At 31.5% G+C, this 23,229-nt stretch overlaps 2 protein-coding genes across 9 annotated transcripts in view; both read left to right on the forward strand.

The window, feature by feature from the left end:
* LOC117687200 (multiple epidermal growth factor-like domains protein 10) overlaps positions 1 to 23,229 on the forward strand; it is a 105,592-nt gene that overhangs the window by 15,234 nt on the left and 67,129 nt on the right. The gene's annotated exons all lie outside the window — the stretch shown is intronic.
* The window catches only part of LOC117687796 (multiple epidermal growth factor-like domains protein 10), a 29,500-nt gene that overhangs the window by 4,459 nt on the left and 1,812 nt on the right, over positions 1 to 23,229 (forward strand). For 2 of the 3 annotated variants that reach the window (XM_066076617.1, XM_066076616.1), the window contains exons 2-15: positions 8,033 to 8,269; positions 8,982 to 9,227; positions 10,061 to 10,186; positions 10,682 to 10,819; positions 11,045 to 11,182; positions 12,097 to 12,234; positions 12,583 to 12,714; positions 19,821 to 19,958; positions 20,563 to 20,700; positions 20,785 to 20,916; positions 21,274 to 21,411; positions 21,493 to 21,624; positions 21,730 to 21,867; positions 22,516 to 22,653. In XM_066076617.1, the coding sequence (XP_065932689.1) occupies positions 8,033 to 8,269; positions 8,982 to 9,227; positions 10,061 to 10,186; positions 10,682 to 10,819; positions 11,045 to 11,182; positions 12,097 to 12,234; positions 12,583 to 12,714; positions 19,821 to 19,958; positions 20,563 to 20,700; positions 20,785 to 20,916; positions 21,274 to 21,411; positions 21,493 to 21,624; positions 21,730 to 21,867; positions 22,516 to 22,653 (2,109 nt within the window). The remainder of the gene's footprint in view (positions 1 to 8,032; positions 8,270 to 8,981; positions 9,228 to 10,060; positions 10,187 to 10,681; positions 10,820 to 11,044; positions 11,183 to 12,096; positions 12,235 to 12,582; positions 12,715 to 19,820; positions 19,959 to 20,562; positions 20,701 to 20,784; positions 20,917 to 21,273; positions 21,412 to 21,492; positions 21,625 to 21,729; positions 21,868 to 22,515; positions 22,654 to 23,229) is intronic. The other variant, XM_066076620.1, reaches the window with a different exon arrangement.

Below are 23,229 nucleotides of genomic sequence, written 5' to 3' on the forward strand. Positions count from 1 at the left end.
AAAATCGTTATTAAAATTATGGATCTAAAATAAATGAATTAAATTTATACAAATAGAACTCTTATAATTAAAAAATGATTGCACAAAAGTACAGAGAGAGAGAGAGAGAGAGAGAGAGAGAGAGAGAGAGAGAGAGAGAGAGAGAGAGAGAGAGAGAGAGATTCTACAACGCTATATTCAAACTCCATACATGCAATATAAGAAGGAAGAAACTAAACATTTCAAACACTAAATACTTAATTGCTAACCATTTTTCTATTTTGCGGACTTAAAAAAAACAATAGAACGACATTTTTTCCTTATCATGGAAGGAGCACGTGGTCTATCTCGCGGGCTGATTTGATTGACAGGGATAGCACGTGGACTCTGCCTGCATAGATTCTATCGCAATTTTAGGGAAAAGGGTTCAATATAATGGAAACTATAAATCTAACTTATTAAACTGAATTACAAGTAAAATGTACTTAAAATTAAACTCATACCGGTATCCCCCCTCTCTCTCTCTCTCTCTCTCTCTCTCTCTCTCTCTCTCTCTCTCTCTCTCTCTCTCTTATACCGGGTATGACGATCATTAAACAATCAAACAGTAATTATTGCAATACTGAGTAGTTTCTTGGAACACAAATAATTTCTAAACCCAAGTTGCTTATAAAGAAATAAAAATAAATATCAAGTACCGATCCACGGACTCTAAGCGCTATGAATATGTACTGTGCGGTACTACATGGACAAGTACATCACACATGTCTAAAAGAAAGAAAATTTGAAAATATATGAAATATAAAGCCGTATAATTATATATTTAGAGAAAGTACAGTTGTTTTCAACAACCCGTTATATTTGTTATCGTTGAATAGAGTATAAGTGAGAGAAGATCACAGTTATGATTCTATGCACTATTGAAACTGCCAAACTACAGTAACTACGATTATTACTACGTTTAAAAACGGACTGAAACAAAAACTAATGGAACCGTGTATTTGAATTTTAAAAAAGGAAAAGAAACTGTTAGTGTTTTAATTGATCAAACCTTTATGTTGGCGATATCGATTTTTTTTGTCCTTAATATCAACAAAAATCAACTGTAACAATTGCATACGTCTGAAAATTGCGTGCCTAAAAATTTTATTTATTTATTTCTATTTTTTTTTTTTTGGTCTTTTTCTTTTATTCTCTTTCGTGCATCAATAAATATTTTATTCTTTATAAGTTTTATTCCTAAATCCTCCTTTTTTCACAGGTAAATACCGCGTGTTACACCGTGTTACTGTCCGTGTTGCATCGCGTTGCACCGTGTCGCACCGTGTGTTTTCTCGTTCCGAGGCCGTAACAGAGAACAATAGATCAAAGGTACCGACACTTCCACGCTCAGCGTGGACTTTCAAACACGGTGGTCGGTGTTTTTGTCGGGATACTCGTGAGCTGTACTGTAGCGTTTGTTTATTTATGTTCATGGTGAAAACTTTAATAAAGTTCTGTGATAAGCCTGTCGACACCTGATCAGAAATATAAATAAAATGCTACTACTGACGACGGTGCGTCAGATCATTAGTAGGCACTTGATCGCATTTACTTATTAGGAAGAGAACGTTTTAGCGCACTGTTTGGCGTATACAATGAGGGTGCACAAAACACATATCTTCAGTAGTCATCTGGGAGCTGTCTTTCTGTCTCCTTAAAATGCTAAAGCTTAATAAAAAGGGAAGTCATCTGGAAGCTGTTTTCCTGCCTCCTCTTTTTATACAGACTGGAACACGGGCCACTCTCCATGTGAAGGAGGAGACTTTCCAGTAACACCTTGGTTAGGGCACCCGCCAGGTGTGGGCATGTTTGAAATCACTTCACGAGGATCTTTATAAACTCAATATCATAAAGATCGACAAGACGAATAAATGGCTTTATGATAATAGTTTGCCCTATACATTTGTAAAAAGTTCACTTGATAATCTAAAAAAAAAAAACAGGTTTAGATTTTCAAGACGTAAATTTCGACTTTACAATATATCCATGCTTCACTTATTCAGCTTTGTGTAAGGTTTTTCCCAACTAATAAAATATCGCCACATGGTTCACAGACTTATGTTGTTAAAATTATAGAAATATAAATTACAACAATCAGAATTTACTCCGTATTTGTTCAAATACGCCATTTGGTTATTAGAAATAAAAAAAAAACACGCAAAAATAAAATTAAAGTCTACCGTAGGTTATCTTGAACTTTTCTGCAAGAGTATTTAATTCGTATTAACAATACGCATAACAAAAGTGTCTTGTAAAAAATAGTCTTACTTATCTTTCTTTGCTTGAATTAACACAGCGACTCAGAAATGTGCAACTTAGCCCTTGTGTAAACAATTACTTGTAGCAAATAAACACTTATACTTATCTGTTAGGGAGCCTTTTCTTCATGACGTCTTTAAGTGTGTATTACATAAAATGCTTCCGAACAGCTCCAATTACTCTGTAACATATTTGATAGTCTTCCTGTTTGGCAAGTACATGTACGTACCAGAATGGCTTCACTGTGTGTGTTTCTTGGACTTGTTACGTTATCACATGCCTATGTTGAGTTAAGTGTGTTTTTCAAAATACTAAATATCACAGAAAAGATTTGATAAGTTATAATATATCGCCATTTGATAGTGTGGAAATGAATTGCAAACTAATGTAAATATGCTAATATACGGGACTCCTCGACATTCTTGTATGTCTACACAGTTTAAATATTTGGTCATGTTCCTTTTTTGACCTATCTTTGTGTTGTAGATTTTCATGCTTCAAGAAGGATCACTCATTTTAAAAATATGTGTGCTTGAATAAGCAAATATTGTTAGATTTCTTGATAACATTATAACATGATCTTCAATGCTAATATTTTGGAAATATTTTTTTATTGAATACGTTACGGCACCTATATAAAAATGGGTTCACTGAATAATCGTTGCCATTGGTTTGTTCAGTCAATGCTCAGAAACATTGCTGTTGTGATGAATGATCCTTGACAAACCCCAAGACCATTGAAAGACTTCAACATACCCTGTCCCTGTCAATTACAGGTGCAAATACACCTGTATTTTAATGCATAGACTTTTACTTTTTGGTCAAAAAGGTATTACAATAATGCTTCTACTACCTAATGTTTACTTTTCTATTTTTCTGATTTCCCTTTTTCAAATATGAGTTTGTAATGAGTATTGTGCGTTGTTTTATTTAATAATGTTTTATTTGATACATGGACAGTACCGATCAGACCCAACCTAACAGAAAGTAAACCCCAACTAAACCCTGGGTTTACTTTCCGGGTTAACTCTGGGTTTACTTCGGCCTTACTAGAGGGGACCCAGAGTAAACCCAGAGTAAATCCAAAGTAAACCCAAAGTGCACACAGAAAGTAAACCCCGATCAGAAGTACACCCCGGAAAACAGACGCTAACTGTGTATTCGGAACACAAGGGGCAGGAGTTACAGGCAGTAGGATTGTCAGATATATTAGGGTTTGTTTCACACCGGTGCATACAGTTGACAAGAAAAAGCATTTCCCATGTAAACCCAAAGTAAACCCTGAGTGGACCTAAATTTCCAAAAAAGTAAACCAAGAGTAAACCCAAAGTAAACCCCAAAAGTAAACTCAGAGTTTTCTTTGGGTTTACTCTGGTGTAAGGTTGGGTCTGATCGGTACTGTATATTATCTATTTGTAACTATTTGTGCCTTTATATTATAAACTTTGATGATTAATCAATGCTCTGGTTAAAATGAACCATCGCTAAATTAGAAAAGTCAATCTTTGTTCCGTTTGTACATTAAGTTTTGACATGTATGCAGTGGAAACTTTCCCATACTGTAGATTACTTCTAATTAGTTTCATTTTTTTGTTTAAATTATCTATCAAGGCGTGTGTTATAAAGATTTATTCACAACACGTTTGCATGGAACTACGCAATATTCAATACCTAAAGTAAATCCAAGTTCTGAAATTGACAGAAACATCATTTTATGCGTATTTCTGAATTCGCATATTATGTCCAGTTTTCAATTTCCCTCTATCCAGTTTAACCTAAGCATTACAAAATGACAATGAAATACCATTTAACATTTATTGCTTTTTTAGCTATTGTGTCTCGTTCTCTTTCTTATCTCTTTATTGTTTACTTCCCTGTTATGAATTACTTTACATTTTATATGAAATCGTAATGTGGGTTTTCAGTAAATACAATACCTGATATATTATCTGATATTACGTGGTGAATTATAAACCAAAAAGCAGATCATGTTGTGCATTATTCAACAGAATAATATTGTAAATGGCGATCATGTAAAAAATATGCAGGACATTTATATGAAACAGTCATCAAGCAGAGAAATATATTAACCAAGATGCATTGCACAGTTGGGTGTAGTTAAGGAGGCCACACAATAGATATTGCACGCGTTGCTAAATTTCCTCTTTTCAGATATCGATGTGTATTGCATTAAGAATACAAGTGATATAATGTCATAAGTTAGGTACGAGGTATAATTTAGTACCGTTGTTTACGACCTACTGAGGCTACTTTATCTGCATTGTCTTGACTGGATGTATAGACTACGTATATTAAAAAATCACAAAAGTACAAAGTGTCGCAGAGAAGTCAATACTCACACTAATTTTGGAGAACTTGATTGTTTCCATCACTAAGCACAAACACAACATATATTCAAGTATACATGTAGTACTCAGATGCAAATCCTAGTATTCGTTATAAGACTGGCATTAGAAATAGAATTTGAGAAGATTGTCAAATACGCATTTTTAGACTTTGAAAAGTAAATTTAATAAGACAATTGAGGGGTTTGAATTATTGATTTATGTACATACAAAGGCTTTAAAGAATGCAACATCGGTGTTTAGGGGAGGGGGGATGGTGGAAAGGGTGGAAATGTTTTCCTCCAAAAAATCGAATACTAGAATAATAATAATTTACTTGATTATGATATTTTAAACTGAGTACAATATAGAGCATGCAGACAATTTCTTGTCAACTTCTTAAGTTCTTGAAAAAAAAACTATAAACACAAATGATACTTATAAAAATAATATTTACAATTAGAGCGGATGGAACAGTGCTTTTAATAAATTATGATTTAGTGTGGTATTGATATTTTTACATGAGCATCATTTTTTTTGGTTTAAACAAGGCGCATTGAAAAAGTTTTGTGTTGTCTGTTTAATATTTTTTGATACAAGATATTTAAAATTTTATTTGATTTCTGTTCACAAACTTGATAGTGTGACCAGGAAGCAAAAGTTAGCCATATAAAGACGAAAATTGAAAATTGTGTGTTGTGTGTGTAATTTTTTTATATCATAACTACGTGTGTGGCAGTAGACGAAACTTCAAATAACTCTAATAATGTTAATGTTTTGCATCCTTCCTGTTCTCTCAGTATGTTACACGTTGTCGTCAAACATGGTGTTGTTTTTGATTGTGTGTTTTAGACTTTTTGCGCTTTTTGATGCTAATAGTGCAATGAACCATTTCTATGTAATTTTCAAACGCTAGAAATTGAAAGAATGTATTTGCAAAGAATTTTCAATGTGTGGTTTGCAAATAAATGTACCAAAATTTAAAATGTTGCTTTATGGCATTTATTCTTACTCAGACCTTTTTTTCACTTTTTGAAAGTACCAATTGTTACTGTATTATGCTTCAAACTTTTTTTGACTTTCAAGAAAAACAAAAAAAAATGCTTTTCATACACATACATGTACCTTACAAATTTTAAAACTACGTATTTCTAGTTTCAAAATCCTTTTTTAATTTGAATACCATTCGTCGATTTTTATTGTGTTAATTATAATAGAAAAAACAAAAACAGAAAACATTCAGCAATATAGGCCTTAAAACACGAACAAATGATTTCAGCACTGGCATCGAATGCACTCTAAGATAAATTTACGTATGAGGAATAATAGTTATATTTCCTACTTTACTTCCAGGTTAAAGTTTAAAGCGTAAACAAGGCAAATTTGCTTAGTGTTCCTAGATACATATTGGCATATATCCGATATATTTTAGTATCAATATATCACTATTTTTCACGTTCAACACACTCATTTCTTTTACTGTCTTCAAGTAAGATAGATAGAATAAAAGCAAGAGAAAGATAAACAGACAGCGGCACATACAATGAGGCAAAACTGCACGTGACACATGATGTTAACTTACATTGCACTAACACTTTTAAAGGATGAACAGTTTCAAAATGTGGCGTAAAATAAAAAAAAAAGTATTAACGCATGGTCATGGAAATTTTAGAAAACAAAACGCACCTTTATAAATCAATGCAAAAAAACTACACTGTCAGACAATTGCTTACTTTGATTCAGTTACGATAGTAAATGGAAACTCATTTTAAGTGTATACTAAATGTAACGGGATGGGAGAAATATTGACGGAGCAGACATGGATTTGAACCCAGGTCCCCTAATCTCTAGCCAGGTGCTCTATAAACTGAGCTATGTTGCGCCGGTATTCAAACCTACCAGACCTTTCCTTCTACAAATTGTATCGTGGCCTTCCTTGTTCAGGCAATATGATATATAAATGAACTTGTTTCTTCGGGGTCGAATACTATTTATTGAGGGAATGTGGTAGTTAGTGTTATATGGACCGTGGATATCGGCCAGGGTAGCTCATTGGTAGTGCGCCTGACTAGAGTAAGAGGGGCCTCGGGTTCAAAAACCTGTCTAGCCATATATTTTCATTGTATTTTTGTGTTCATTCCTCCTTTCCTAATACACAAACTACAAACATTATCTAAATATGTTTCTAACAATGACATTTGCTGGTGCTAAAAGGACAAAAATGTTTTTCATGTTACAGACCCTGGATTGTTGTGTCATGATTTACTGTCAGAAACTTATATCAATGGCATGCGTATAAGTAATTTCCAAGTAGTTATATTTGGAAAATTCAATTAAAAAATTCATTTAAATTGTTGCTTTAAGAACTTTTGATTGACGCCCTTGATCATCATTTCATTGTTTTGTGCATTGCAATAATCTCAGGGTTTGAGTGATGTATGTATATATCTATATATTTAAAAAATATTATTGACTAAAAGAAAATCGTGATTTTTTTTATCCTGGCGACATGAGTCTCTGATAGTCAAACACTAAACGCTGCCCCTAATGATTGCCAGTTAATCAACCATTTTGAAACTTGACAGATTTTAACCTTAGACATATCATTGAAAATCGCCGATATATAATCAAAGAAAAACCATCATCATAAGCAGATTCATGATATTAATAAACTTGATGCCACATTGGACCAATGCAAATGTGATTCAGATGGTATGATTTATCAACACTTTTTTTCAATAAATATATAGTAAAAATAGAAGAAACATAACATTTTAATTATATTTACTAATATTTTCAATATTTTTTTCAACTTAATTTTTTTTTAAAATAACTCTATATTTCATTACTTAAGCGTAACAAAATATCATTATTTGTATGATTATCAATTATCATTTTGGTTTTTTTTGGAAATTGTAAAACATAATTTTTTTTTTTTGCTCCCTTGAGTACTTCTGTAACATTAATCACGCAGTATATTTCTTGGCATAGATATATAGAGACAAAACGAGATATCAAAATTATATTGTCGTAAAAAATTACGACTACGAGGATTGACTATCAGACATGTGACAATCGTATGACAGCACGATATTTATAGCACGGCATCAACAGAAGCAAAAGAAAAAATAAGAAATGCTCAAAAATTATTTTGTTCGGTTTTTATAATGCGCCATTTAATGACTATCTTTAAACAAAATATCGTTTGAAATAGTCGATGTTAGTTTTAAAATGGAAATTAAAAAGAAATAAAAAGTTATTGGCGTAATCATTTAAACAAAAACACAACCAACTGTGATTCATTACAATAATGGTTAATTCAACTTTGGGGTGTTTTTTTTCCCTAATTATTGGTTCATAATGTATTCTGTTAATTTGCTTTATTTTTGGTAGTTCTACTTTTACAGTAAATGTTGCACTGAACAAACCAGCATATCAACAGAACCCATACAAAGGAGGAGGTGATGACAGATATGACGCAAGCAATGCTGTTGATGGACGTAAATCTGATTTAAGTTTTAACAGTGGCCAATGTGTAATATCAGCGGATGGACATAGAACCGCCACCTGGTGGGTGAACCTGACAAGTATACACAGTATCCATCATATCACAATCTACTACAGGACGGATAATGTCGCATGGCGTAAGCTTCTGCTATTGTAATTTACTTAATTGTGTATAATTACCATCTTCACTAGCCAATGGTGTTTGGTCCACGTTGCTTCCCATAAGTTCTTGGCTAGAAAAGATGATAATTACATGTCTGTGTACCTATTGCTATTTTTACCACATATTGTTTCATATAAAGCGTGTGGAAAGCTAATGCACATATAACACCATAACACAAACAGAGGTTACATGATGAGTTTTATGGCGTCAAAAACGTTAAACACCGTTAAAGTGCAACTTCAAATGCGAAAACCAAAGCTTACAATTATGGCTGTTCCGGTGGTTCTTCCATTAAATTGAACTTACACTGAGACATATACGTTAACTTTGAGGCATAAATCGCATTTGCATACAAAGCAAAAATATTAAAAATATGTAAATATAAGCATTAAATGATTTTTTTAAAGATATACACAAGAAGATTCAGAACTGAAACAGTATGGGCAAACACATTTCCATAACGCGCTTACCCGTGTTACTTAATCATGAAAATTAACTGTCTTATTCTTGATTTTTATTTTTTTTAATCTTTGCAATTTTTTTAAGGATATGTATTTATCAAAATTATGCTAACTACCAGGAATGCTACATCTTTTCAATCATACGTTTTACCTCCCTGTTTAATTATGAATACATGTCATACATATAGCCGTGCTATGTAACAAATATAAATGGTATCTTTTTAGAGCCTACCAATGGATTCAGAACACGATTTCTTGGATTTTCGGTGTATATTTCCAATACAACAGACAAACTACAGAGTGTTCTTTGTTTCAAAGATGAAGCCTTTACACTAGACACCATACCTAGTGTTCTTACCATCACCTGTCCTGTACATGGACAGTACGTCATTTACTACAATGAGAGACTATCAGCAGCTACCTACCCTAAAAATTACGCTCACAATGAACTTTGCGAAGTTGAAGTTTACGGTCCGTTTTTTGTTTTTCTACTCATTTTCTTTGAAATTATCATGATTAAATTAAGTATAAAAAATTGAATTGTTAAAGAATACCATTAAGCATACTTCTTTTTGTTTAATTGCATTCAATAAAATGGCATTGAAATAATATTATTTCTCGCGTGTAAAGGTTTGCTGGTGCACTTGATGTTATCAATAATGCATAACAATATTTTTATGGTTCATTTTATTTTCCAATTATGGTACTTTCCAATAACTTTAGGTTGATTTTAATTTTAAAGCTTTTGTAGATTTTAAACTTACAAGTTGATGCTACATTACAAACGTTGAATTAATTTGAAAGTTTGATTATTATGCAGTAAATACGCACATATTTGTCGAATAAAAACATTCCAAAAAAGTATCCAACGAATGTTTCAAGCCATAATTTAAACAATATCAATGATGAACGATGTACTTTACGCCGGTTGCTTGAACTTTGAAAAAATATGATTTATATAAGAACATATATTTAAAAACATATGCTAACCAGTCTTTCAAATTATAACAAGTAGTATCTATTTTCATATTTCATATATTTTAATTTTATGAATTCAAAAATTTGACATTTCTCAAAAAATGAAGCCAACAAAACTATTGTCAAATGAAAGAGCTCTGTTATTATTATTACTTAAATACTCTAGCTCCTTCTATTATTTAAAAAAAGATCTGATATTTTCAACAATTAAATTACAGAGAAGGTTTACAATGTACAAGGGTTTCTTAAATTCCTTTTTTATTTACTTCATTTAATAATGCAACCACGTTATCATTTGATATTGATATCTCATATTCACTTTTCAGAGTGTTCTGCAAACGAATCTAGTTGCTCCAGCTCTTGTAAAAATGAGAAATGTCGGTATTGTGAGAATTCAGCAGGGAATTGTACAGGTTGCATACCGGGATTCCAGGGTTATCAATGTCAATCAGGTATGTGAGTAGAATAGCTTCTACAAAAGGTTAAACTTATGATAAGAGACCCTGAAACTTTCTACTGCCTCTCATTAACGGTAGGCGAACCCTCCGTAAATGCTTTGTAGATTGTTAACCGTTTTAAAACGATGAACGGTAAGCGATAGCAAATGCACATCACGCTCAAAACCAAAAAAATTGATCGTTCGAATTAGAAAAAAAAGCAAACATTCGTCAATGAATTTGCCTGTCCTCAATCGTTTAGTCCTCTCGGCTCATCAAGAAAAATGTAATTATCAAATGTTCGTATATTGCAATGACCTATGTGAGGTCAATCTGTTTTAATCCATTATGATCGGAGTGGCAATCCTATTTCAGTCAAAATGTAAAATAGAAACGTAAAATAGGTTAATTAAAATCATACCTATAACAAAAGTCAACGGTCATTTGATATGTTTATCCCCAATCATTCCTTCAACTGCACTTTACTAACTTGTATTTCAATATTTGCAAAATGTAATGACGGAATGTTTGGAGACCTGTGTCAAAGCCAGTGTGGAAATTGTTTAGATATGTCAAAGTGTCACCACGTAAATGGAACATGTTTAGATGGTTGTAAGCCGGGATACATATCCAAATTCTGCAACCAATGTAAGTAATTTCACACTGTCGTTATCACTCGCTATCAAAATTAAAATTATTTTAAAGAAAGAAATATTGATATACGCATAGTCTTATGCACTTTCAAACACGAATGCAATCATTATTGATATACCTATGTGTTTGTCTTTGCATACTGTTCATTATATTCAATTTGTCAAGTTTTATATTTACATTTGAATTTATTTACTATAAAAATCAGTTTTATTTTTTTAGCATGCCCGGATGGAACCTTTGGGACAGATTGCAGTATGCAATGTGGAAAATGTCTTGGCGTTGGACAATGTAATCATATTGATGGAACTTGCAAGAATGGTTGCGAGATCGGGTACAGTGGTTCGAAATGCACGGAGGGTAAACATATTGTAATTACGTTTTACATTGCGACCGTTGACGCGAACGCAACGTATTATCAAATTCACAAAGTGTAATGTATATATCTATCAATATGTTAAATCAAGATATTTATAATAATTTATTCTTTGTAAGAATTTACCTCCATGGATAATTTAATGGTACAATGGTTCAAAATGCATGGAAGCTTGGTATATTGTATTTTGTACTAATATGTTTTATAATGCGACAGTATGGTGACCGCAGCATATCATTAAATCCACCAAGGTACGTGTGTATCAGTATGATGAATCAGAGTCATACTTATCGTTAGTGTTTACGTCCTTGGATAGTTTAAGGGAAAAAATGAGCACGATTTTACAAAACAAAGTAAATTGAATACAAAGTAAGATACAGTTAACCTTCTTTTTGAAGAAAAAAATTCGTTATCCTTAAATTTTACGCTGCAGTAGAATTCAATACTACGGGGTTTTTTTATGAGGTTGACTTGGTTATTTGTTCGTTGAATATTGGATACATGGACAATGCCGTAGATGGTTTTGTACGTGATGTTGTAAATACAGAACCCCTTTTCCAAAATTTGTGGAAATCATCAGTATTTTCAGAATCGTTCATATGTGAGCACTCATACTGAAATGCAAATTACTATCTTACTCTGATAAAATGCGTTATTTGTTACAAGATCTAAATGGTTTCTGTTATTTTGGCAGATTTTGAAAATTCGATTTACCGTTAATACAGATAGGGTTATTTCATGTGATCAAAAGTGACTGTGGCGTTAAAGTAATGTCGGTTTAGTGTTGCTTCGTTGGGTTCTTTTTAAACTTCCCTGTGAATTACCTACGAGTAGTATATTGATATAAATACTTTAAAAGTAAAGCGATCTCATGATTATTTATTTTGTTTTTGTTTAGAATGTTCAGGGGGTATGTTCGGAGAAGGATGTTTAAGCCAATGTGGACAATGTGCAGTTAATTTACAGTGTCACCATATAAATGGAGCTTGTCTAAATGGATGTAAACCAGGGTACACTTCACAGCTTTGTAACCAACGTAAGTGAATAATTTTTTAAAGGTCAATGTCAGTTATTACAGTGAAAGTTGAAAGTATATTTTCAAGCCAAATTATGTAAGGTAGTTTGTTGATTTGAACAAATACAAACACAAGTAAAATACTAAACACATACATAAAAAGGGTCAAAATAATTTTGTTTAACTTGTAGGTGAATAATTTATTTGAAAAAATGACATCAATATTGTGACTGAAATTAGAAATATTTTACCGGTATATTTGCAAACTAGAGCTTGTACAGTAGTTTGTTAATTTAAACAAATACTTTTTGAAACATTTAAATTACTCAGAATATACATAATAAAAAAGATTTACGCGTTTTCTTTCAGCTTGTTCTTATGGAAATTATGGACAAAATTGCTCAAGGAAATGCAATGTTACATGTGCTGGTTGTAACAAAGTTAACGGATTGTGTGATTCTGGCCGTCATCCAGGATGGAAGGGGGATTACTGTCAGACACGTAAGAGGTTACAACGTTACTTACCAAATAAAGTTTAAAACGATAAATATAAATTTTTGAATCACAGAAGAGGCATTTGGCATGTTAAAGTGTCGGATCTACACAAGAAGGGTCAATTGAAAGCACTTAAACAGTCCAAACACAAACTAAAATGTCTTATCTTAGAAAGAATAAGGTTTAGTTTCTATCAATATTTGCCCTAAGATTCAAAAGTTGTTCAAATATCATAAATATACACATATACCATCTTGAACATGTATTTGTAAAAAGTACAAAGTCATGCACTTTTATCCTATTTAAAAAAATAATAACGACTTCACCATTTTGGCATACTGCTAAGATTTGGTAAAATATGATGAAAAATGGCACATTTTCTCATACTTTTTTAAAAAGAATAATGTGTCCGCAGCCGTCGCCTACAACGAATTTAATATCTTTCATGTAATATCACATGATTAAGTTAAAATGTAAGTTTCATCGTGGGCGACAGCTGCGGACATATTTTGCTAATCAAAAAACCTCTAGGAAACTGATGTCTTCTGCTCAGTTTTATGAAAATTACGGGAACATGCATGGTTTATGACGTCACAATCAACCTTGTGAAAGTTTAATCATGAAACTAGTTATATATTCTTAATTTATGAGTATTCTTGTGTAAATAAACGTTACATTACAATTTTTAGTGATATTTGTTAAAATTCGCTATAAAACAGGGCAAACTATGACTGAAACTGTACTTTGTTTTTACTTTATTCATGATATAATAATAGATTCTTGTAGATCACTTCAAAATCTATTATTACTTTTTTCATCTAAAGCTTAAAAATGCATATTAAAAAAAACACATCATATAAAGGGATAAGATCTATGCATGTATCTGCAAATTTCATATAATCACAATTAAATTCCTTATACAAACACAATGACATTTAATTTTTTTCTTTTTAAACATTAACATTACTCTTTGTTACATTTGGTACAACAAACACGAAAAATTATATCAAGTTAACTGTAACATTTGAACATTTAACATAATAAAAACTTTATCTTATTATCAATTGTTATTCATTTGAGTTTTTAAAAGAGTTTTTTATGTTCACAACCATGCGTGCAGTTAGTTTTCAGCACTATCCATTTATTTTTTCGTACCTTTATCTTTTTGCACTTCGCCGTACTTTATGTTAAAAAACATTTATTTTGTACAAAAACGTATAACCGCCTCGTTTTGTTGCTTTGTGACATAATATAGAAAATTAAATGTCATTTATGAATATTTCAAATTTAACAAATTTAGTTATAACATAATATATATACTCAATATAGTGACACTACTTTGACATTTTTGGACATTTTGAATCTATTGATTCGAATTCTTCAATGTAGTACAAAAAATGCATATACATGTAAAATATACCGCCAAAATTAAATGTTATCGATCGTATTGCAACCTACTGTATACTAGTATTAAGAATTAATGCAGGCAGCTGATCTAAATCAGAGAAGATTAAACGAATAGAATAATTAGTTTTTTTTTAAAATGCTATGATATGGAGAGTGGGTGGTCAGCTACCTAGATACTTTGAGGTTTTACCGATTAGCGTGTATCGGGATGTTAAATATAGTTAACAGTCAAAATTCTGCTTACGATCATCAATGAATACTGCAATTAACGTTATTAAATAAGAAAATTAGTTTTTATTTCAGCTGCTTTTCACATAAGACTGTATTTCTTCTATAACAATTCGCTGTCATAAAATAATCTAAGTTTAAATCGTTCCTAGCCATAAGGTTTAGCCTTTCTTTGTTAACTTTGAAATTGAAATTTAAAAAACATTGAAGGCATTGAAAACCGATTTTTCTCTTTGTAAATTTATTGCATTTAATCTTTCAAAAGCACTAAAAGTGTAGAATAACCAATGATTTTGGTAAAAAAAAAACAACAACATACCTTGGAAACCATTTTTTTGGGAGGGGGCAGTTGTTTATTTCCTCGTTAAAATTGTTCATTTTTGTTAAATCAAAACAATTTGCTACGCTCCTGCCTCTTACTCCCATTGAGTTTTTCAGGTAGCTTTTATAGAAATACTGATCAAAATCTATCCTATCATATCCTATCCTGCATCCTGTAGCTAATCGGATTCGATTATAAATTTCAGAGTGGTTTTGCGAAACGAAAATTGATTTAGAAATACATTTGCTACAGAAATTGGTTTGTAGTACAAAATAAAACATTTCAGAATCAATATTAATGTTACATATTAACAAAGCGATGAAGAAATTTGATGCGCGCTACATTTTTTTTCTATACGGAAACAGCGTAAGTATGGAATTAATTTCATAGGCTGCACCAACAACGTAAAGGTACTACATAAAAACATTGTTTTATTTTAAGACTTCAACAGCATATAAACAGAAGCCTTTCAGTCTACTCTCAATAAGAGATTTATATAGACAAGTATATAAACAAGAAAGGGACGTTGTGTGTACTTTAATACAGTACTTACCACGTTTCATATAATTTCTTCGATGCCTGATCACCAGGTCGTATAAGGGCCAATAATGAGCTGAAAACATCAAATCAAGAAATATGTAAGAGCATATATAAATGCGCAAAAATTTATTTTTTATCAATAAATGCTAATGATATAATAACAAATTCGATATTTGAATGCATTCATTAAGGAGTGCTTTCCTGAATCGTGTTTTTTATGAACGGCGACTGATTTAGCCGCTTACCTATAATATGCGTGGATTTATATTACTATATAGGAAATGAATATTATTACAATGTTTGTTAAACGATTAGTGGAATATTTTTTTTTATCTCTTTTTTAATCATTATTATGAATACATCTAATTTACACAAAAAGTTAAAAAGGGCATGGTCACAATTTTAATTAAAAACTATTTTCCGATTTTAAAAATTACACTGCTTCAGGAAGGCCTTTTTAATACGCGACCAAAATTTAAATGCCATTTGTTGAGTTTTATGCAAGTTACAGAGCTTGAAATTCTTTGCTATGTTAACAAAGAATTTGTTCAAATTTTGAATGCTGAAGTTTTGATTATCACATTACTCGATAAATTGTTAAATCATTTAAGATTTATCAGTTTGATGAAATAGAGTCGCGTCTGATAGGTCGAAAAATTCCTTTGATACCTGCATCAATAAAATTTTTGCCGGATCTAATTTTCTCATCTGTTCTGATTTAACACTTTTTATAGAACGGGAATTTCCAAAATAAACAATGTAAACAAAATGTAGAGTTGTGTCTGTTTATATGTTAGCAAACACAAAACAGCTTTATATATAGAAAAGAATAAAAGTTTAACCTTCAAAAATAAACAAAACACATCATTTAATTCACCAAATATATCATTCCACGTTGAAGTCCCAACTTATTTTAAACGTTGAAGACATCAACCACTTTTCAACGTTGAAACAGCGTTTAAATATATTAATGAAACTGTACACATATTTTCAAATTTAAACTTCCTTATCATTTGCTTAATTTAGGTTTTACTTATATTTTGTAAAGTGGAAGCATTAAATGACGTGTTTTCACAAATATTAAATGTTAATTTGAATACAATTTTATCTTATATATATTCCAATAAAATTAATATATTATTGTCTTATCCAATTAAAATCTCAATTTTCTTTTAAATGAAAAGTTAAATTAATAATTCACATTACATTTTAAAAAAAGAGTGTTTTCATACAAGAAATTTGAGATTGAGCTGTGCGTACAGCAAGTGGCTATAGCATTTTAACTGGGTCAGTGAGAAGGGGATGCGCGGACCCATCACTACTGCAGGCACTGCTGATCAAGGGAGTTATGCAATTTACCAGGCTGCTCTATGTCAGCTTGGCCGCTAAAGACGCTATTGGTGAACAAAGAAAGTCAGTTCATAGGTACACTTCGTGCAGTCAATATACAGGTTTTATGTACAGTAAAATCCCGGGATTTTAGCTTTTGTGACTATTTTATATTTTACATTGGAGTATCTTGGGAGTTATTTTTTTAAAACAGTCTGCAGAATGCAAATGATGAACTAACTATTGTGGATTCTACGTTTTTCTGTTGACACCTTTTGTTTCATGTCATGGAAAACAAGCATTGCTACCGTTTGGCGGAATGTGCGTGGTTTCTTTGTGATCGTATTCCTACAGCCTTATTTAAAACATTTTGAAATGCCAAGTAACTTTTTAACGAGGACTTAATACACAAGTTGCTTAGCAAAGGATATACTCAAATACTACTAGGATTTAAAGGAAGGCCGATTTATACATTTTGATTTTTTTTTTTTATAAATTGTCAAAACACATAAAACAGCACAACGTGATAAAAGACGATATGTTTATAAACATTTTACAAAAATCACTTAATTTTTTTTTTTTTTCATTGTCATATCTATATATTTTAAACCAGATTTCAACATAATTTCTACGTTGAATCAACGTTGAATGTTGACGTTGAAGCAACGTTACATTTTCAACGTTGTCTCAACTTTCATATGCAACCTTATTTCAACGTTGATTCAACGTTGATTCAACGTTGATGCCTGACGTTGAAACAACGTTGTTTCAAAGTTAAAATGCCCGCTGGGTATTTTTGTTTAATTTATTAAATTCAGCTCTCCTCAGCTGCAGGCGCATTCATTTTGAAAATTGTTGCTGTTGTTGTGTTGTATTCATACGCACCGCTTCGTTTACATTATTTACATTTTTGATCAATAACACTTCACATTTGATTAGAAAATGTTTTATTAAATGATAAGAATTGAAGAAAAATTGAGCGTAAAACTTTTTCATCAATGCGCTACGTGCATTGATGAACTTTTCTGATCAATTTTTCCTTTGATACCTCGATTAATAGAGCAATTATTAAATTCCTTTCTTAATATAGATATTATTTTCTTAAATTTTGTTTTATAACTATTATTCCTAAATATGAATGGTATGGGATGGGATGGGAAATGGAATTAAGCTTTTTTTGCAGGATAGGATGCAGGAAACAGGATATAGTATGATTGTTTAATCAACTTCCACGATATCAGCACTGTATGTGAACAGCTTTATATGATTGTTTTTAATGATTAAGTCAAATTGTTGCTCAAACTTTTGACGTTCTTCGTAACAGACATGAAGGTGCCAAAATATGGACGCAAAAACCTGAAGAATTCTACTTCTTCAGCATACTTAATTTTCATTATAAATTACTGCAAGAAAATGTCCACTCATTAATAGCGAGCGCAGCTCGCCGGCGCGCAACGCCGGCGCGAAGCGAGCTCTACCGGCAAGGCGTGTGTGAATAGACAATTCGGACTAGTTGCACATTCATTCAACGGATTTTTTTGGCGTCAGTAAATCGGACCAGTAATGCATTGTTTTAATCGTCCCAGTTGTTCCCTGTAATTATGGTTTCCAATTTCACACTCTCACGAGAACAAGATAAAAGACTATGTACATGCATTGTAAATAACACAACACCAATTTCCATTACATGTACTTTTAAGATTAACGTAGTTATCGTCCTTTCGAGTGACGTCACAATGGATTTCTTGCACATTGATCTAACAAAATTTTTCGGAGTCAGTAAATTTCGACCCACAATGCAATTCTTCAATGTCGGCCGATCTCACTAGACTGGATACCATCTCGCGAGAATCAAAGTAAAACTTTTGAGAAACAGATAAATTGTGTAATTTCCAGAACATCATGCTTTTTAAGTAAACAATCAATATTTTTCGCGTAGTTTTTTTCTAGTGTGTTTTCAAAGAGACAGACTACAATTGACCGACGTGAACTTTGACGTCACAATATGGGGAAACAACTCTAAGTAGTTATTGTAAATCTGCTGAAATATAAATACCAAAATCTTCTCAAAATCTTGCAGAGCTAACGAATCGAGACATTTCTTCAGAGATAGGAAACAGCTGTAACTTGCTCTCATTTGGATGAATGCTCACATTTATTTTATTCACTGTATTTACGGTAATTTCCAGGAACGTTTTTTTAAATGGGGCGTGGCAACATCATTCAAAAAATCTTCACAAGCAAAAAGAAAAATACAATTCTCAAAATCAGGAAAATTCTAATCGGGGTGAGGAATGGGGAGTGCGTGGTATGCCTTTAGCTCTTTAGCTGCTCAAAAGTGTCTTTATTTTCACTACTATTTACGGTATTACATGCTACCGGGGGATCCATTTTCCTTATGTGATCAACAATTTTTTTTATACGTAAATTTGATTTTTTTAAACGGGGGAGGGGGTATTCTGTGATAAGTCAATTTTTATTTGTTTAAAAAAAATGTCTGCTGCAAGAAAAGAGGAAATATTATGTTAAAACATTATGTTAAAATCTTTATTATTCAACACCCCAAGTTATCTGAGATAAATTCCATACAAGCTTGCGACCAATATATAAACAATCTGATCAAAATCAGATTTTTGATCCGCTCCGACAAATTCTGATGTCGCTACACTTTGTTCAGCGAATATCAGAATTTCGGAGGGTTGTTAAGATCTGATTTTAATCAGATTGGTATATAAATAAATAAAAAATCTTATGAATTATGAATAATAAAAATTAACTGGAAATTAGTATATTTATTTTATTTTGCATTCTTCATTTACGTGTACTTTACGTCACTACTTGTATTTTTATTGATTTATCATAATTCATTTTTGATCACCTGCTGCGCTCGCCCCAACGGTCGCACCGTAAAACATATTATAAATGCAAAAAAATTATCACGCAAAATGATATTATGACTCGATGAAAGCTTAAAGTAAGCGGTTATATCATTTTGAATATATCGACTTGTTTTTATTTCTCTGTACAGGTGGACATAAGTTTGATAATGTATACATTTTATAGAAAAATGACATTAATTTTAATTTGACATTAAGAGGGTTAACGCAACATCAAGTGTCAATTATACGGTTCCGTAAATTTATGACCTTGTACATTTTTTCTCGATGCGATATCAGTTTAACAAGAAGTATTGTGCAATACTTGACTTTAACTTTGCATATTCTGTCAACTCGTCTTTCATATACAATATGTATTAATTTTTAATGAAATATCAACTATACTACAGATTGCAATGGTCACTTATTTAGAGAACATTGTAGCAAGCCATGTGGACACTGTCTCGATTCAATTCAGTGTCATCATGTGAACGGAACCTGTATGAATGGCTGTGAGAGTGGATACAAAGGTTTACTTTGCATAGAAGGTAAAACATAATGATATAATTTAAATAAGACTTTGCAATTTGATTGGTCATTAAATAGTTGTGGCAGTGGTTACAAAGTTATCAGCTGTTTCTATTGTTTTGTTGTTGTGGTTTTTTTTTGCATAAAGTTATAGCTTTTTTTTAATCCTACAAGAATTATTATGTTCATTTAAAAGTTGTAGGCTCACCAAATTATTATAAAATGCAATTTAAAGAAAGTTATGTACCTTTTTGGTATCATTAATTGAACTTACCCTTAATAATAATCCGCACATTATTGATGTTTGTGATTCTGACCATCCAGAACTATTTTTTCCGTTGCCATAATCTAAATATTATGTATGAGTTATAACATATGTTTACCATATTTAACAGTTATGGTTAACGTGTCAATTATTGAGGAAGAATTGAAAGAAAACAATCAATATTTTAAATATATAACTCGGATTCAAATAAACATCGATATCTTCCCAAATTATAAGCATAGCGATAAGGAATCGTTGAACTAACTCAAGAGGAGGTGCATGTATATCAAAAAAGTAAATAGGCAACTTCAACATTTTATCGTGTTGATTTGAATTTTTTTTTTCGCGTCCTTTAATAGCCTGTGACAGTCATTTTTATGGAGAAAATTGTATCATGCCCTGTGGAAACTGTCTGGAGTCAAAGCAATGTCAACACACCAATGGAACGTGTATGAATGGTTGTGCCAGCGGATACCAAGGACCAACCTGTAAGGAAGGTAACGACCGTAATGCTCTTGCTGTATAAACAATTTTAAAAGAATTCATCAATACGTGTTACAATAAACATATTTTTTGTTTAGAATGTAAAGCTAATTATTTCGGACCAAACTGTGAAGAAATGTGCAACAATACTTGCAAAAGCTGCAACAGAACAACAGGAACATGTGACTTTGGGTGTAAACCGGGATGGAAAGGACTCTATTGTCACGAACGTATGTTTAATTAATACTATGTTTATCATTGCGCGTGATTTAATAGCAATTTACTTTTGATATTGATGAAAAACGATCCATTTTGTTTTAAAAAAAAAATGATTTCAAGAAATTTATCATTTAAAAGCAAAAAAATACGTCAAAGACGACAAATTCTCTACCGCTTAAAGGGGGAGGGATTGAAAATCGGGGAACATATATTTTTTACAAATCTAAAATAATGAAGTTAATTAATTTGGAACAATTATAAAATTAGTTAAAATAAGTTAAAATGAAATCAATTTTAATATGCATAGTAGAAATCAAAAGTTCTTTTTGAAACGCTTATTTATGTTTGTTAAATATATTGTATTAAAGCTTGCAGTCACAGGAAGTATGGAGAAAATTGCAACCTGCCTTGTGGACACTGTGTAAACTTAGAACAATGTCATCACATCAACGGAACCTGTATGAATGGATGTGACAGTGGCTTTGAGGGGTTCATTTGCACAGACGGTATTTTATAATCATTATTGCCTAATAAGACCGTAATTTTATATTTAAAAAATGTTTTTTTTTTCTTTCTTTTAAATTCAGAATGTGACGATAAACATTATGGACCAAACTGTATGGAAATGTGTAACGTAACTTGTAAAAGCTGCAACAAATCGACAGGAATATGTGACAATGGGTGTCATCGTGGATGGAGGGGAGAATTTTGTCACAAAGGTTAATAAAATATCTGATGGTCATTCCCATTTCTGCTAAAAGTAATATATGTTTTTACTTTTCAGAAAATTGAAAGGTATTTAAAAAACTCACATTTGTTTTCAGAATGTATAGCAGGTTTTTATGGAGAAAATTGTAACAATAATTGTGGACATTGTTTGAATGAGACAGCATGTCACCATATCGATGGAACGTGCGATGTAGAATGTGACCCTGGGTACCAAACCCCGTACTGCACAGAAGGTGAAGACTTTTGTCAGAATACGTTTAATAAATAATACATCTGTTTAGACATTTAAATCCAAATTTTACGAACAATATATAAAAACAAACTGAAAATTATCTTAGTGCATATAAAACGTTAAAACATCATATGCATGTATATGCCACTGTTGTTCATTTATGACAGAAAAAACCAGTAACTTAGACATAATATGTTAAGAAAACCAGTGCATATTTTCTTGACTGCATTAATTGTTTATATACATTTCTTATTATTTCAACTATAATTATGGTTTCGTGTAGATAGAGAGCAAGCACTTATCTTTATTTTTAAAAGTTTTGTTTAAGGATTAAGCATAATTCTTTGAATATTGTAAGGTGATAATTTTGGTCGGGGCGTTGTCAAATCCTGTAAAGCCCGAATGGCTTTAATATATATTTGATCATGCCCCGTCACCTCATACAATTCACAGAATGATTATTTGTTACTTATATTCATATAAATTTCAGCAATTATACGATTGAATGTTTGAAAAGAATTAGCCAAAAACTTGTGCCCTAATTACACCTCATTCGAATTTATTGAACTGTATAGTACAAAACCGTTACGTAGAGTAATCACAATCAAAGACACAAAGACAAAATGTAAATATCATTACTTTAATTTAGAATGCAGCAAAGGAAATTATGGAATGAAATGTAATGAATTATGTGGGTCCTGTTCCAATAGCTCCCACTGCTCTCATGTGGACGGAACTTGTCGGACCGGATGTAGTTCCGGCTATTGGGACAATCTCTGCAAGAAAGGTCTTTTTTTTTCTTGTTTTCAAGCTATTTTATGCATTCATTCATGATAATGTCTTGAGATTCTAAACATTTTGAATATAATTATGGTTAAAAAATGCTTTAAAAATGTTCCAAAGATCATTTGCCTGATTATAAACACTTATCAAATATTTTAGAACAAGTAAAAGTTTAAGTGGAATAAATTTTACCTTATTTGTAGCGAACAAACGTTTTCACTGGATTAATTTGGATCTTTTTAACTTGTTATTACTTTTTCAAAAGTCAGTTGATTTAAAAACAGTTTTTTCAACTGATGGTGATAAAAATAAATGTATCTCTTTGTAGTTCTGTTGACATTTGTTTAAGATTTGAAGATTCTATTCTTTAATGAAATGATAGAATATCAGAGTTTCTATCAGCTCTTACTACTAAATTGGAATAAATTTGTATGCTAAAATTGATATTGGTTAGCCCGCATTTCCTCTAATTTTATTTGATTTTGAAGAAATTTTGATAATTTTTTAATGCTTCCAATGATGAAATATCTCTGATTTTTAAGTATAATAAAGACTTTATATAAAGCTATAATTGACAGAA

Source organism: Magallana gigas, chromosome 1 (genome assembly GCF_963853765.1).
Source record: "Magallana gigas chromosome 1, xbMagGiga1.1, whole genome shotgun sequence".
Lineage (NCBI taxonomy): Eukaryota > Metazoa > Mollusca > Bivalvia > Ostreida > Ostreidae > Magallana > Magallana gigas.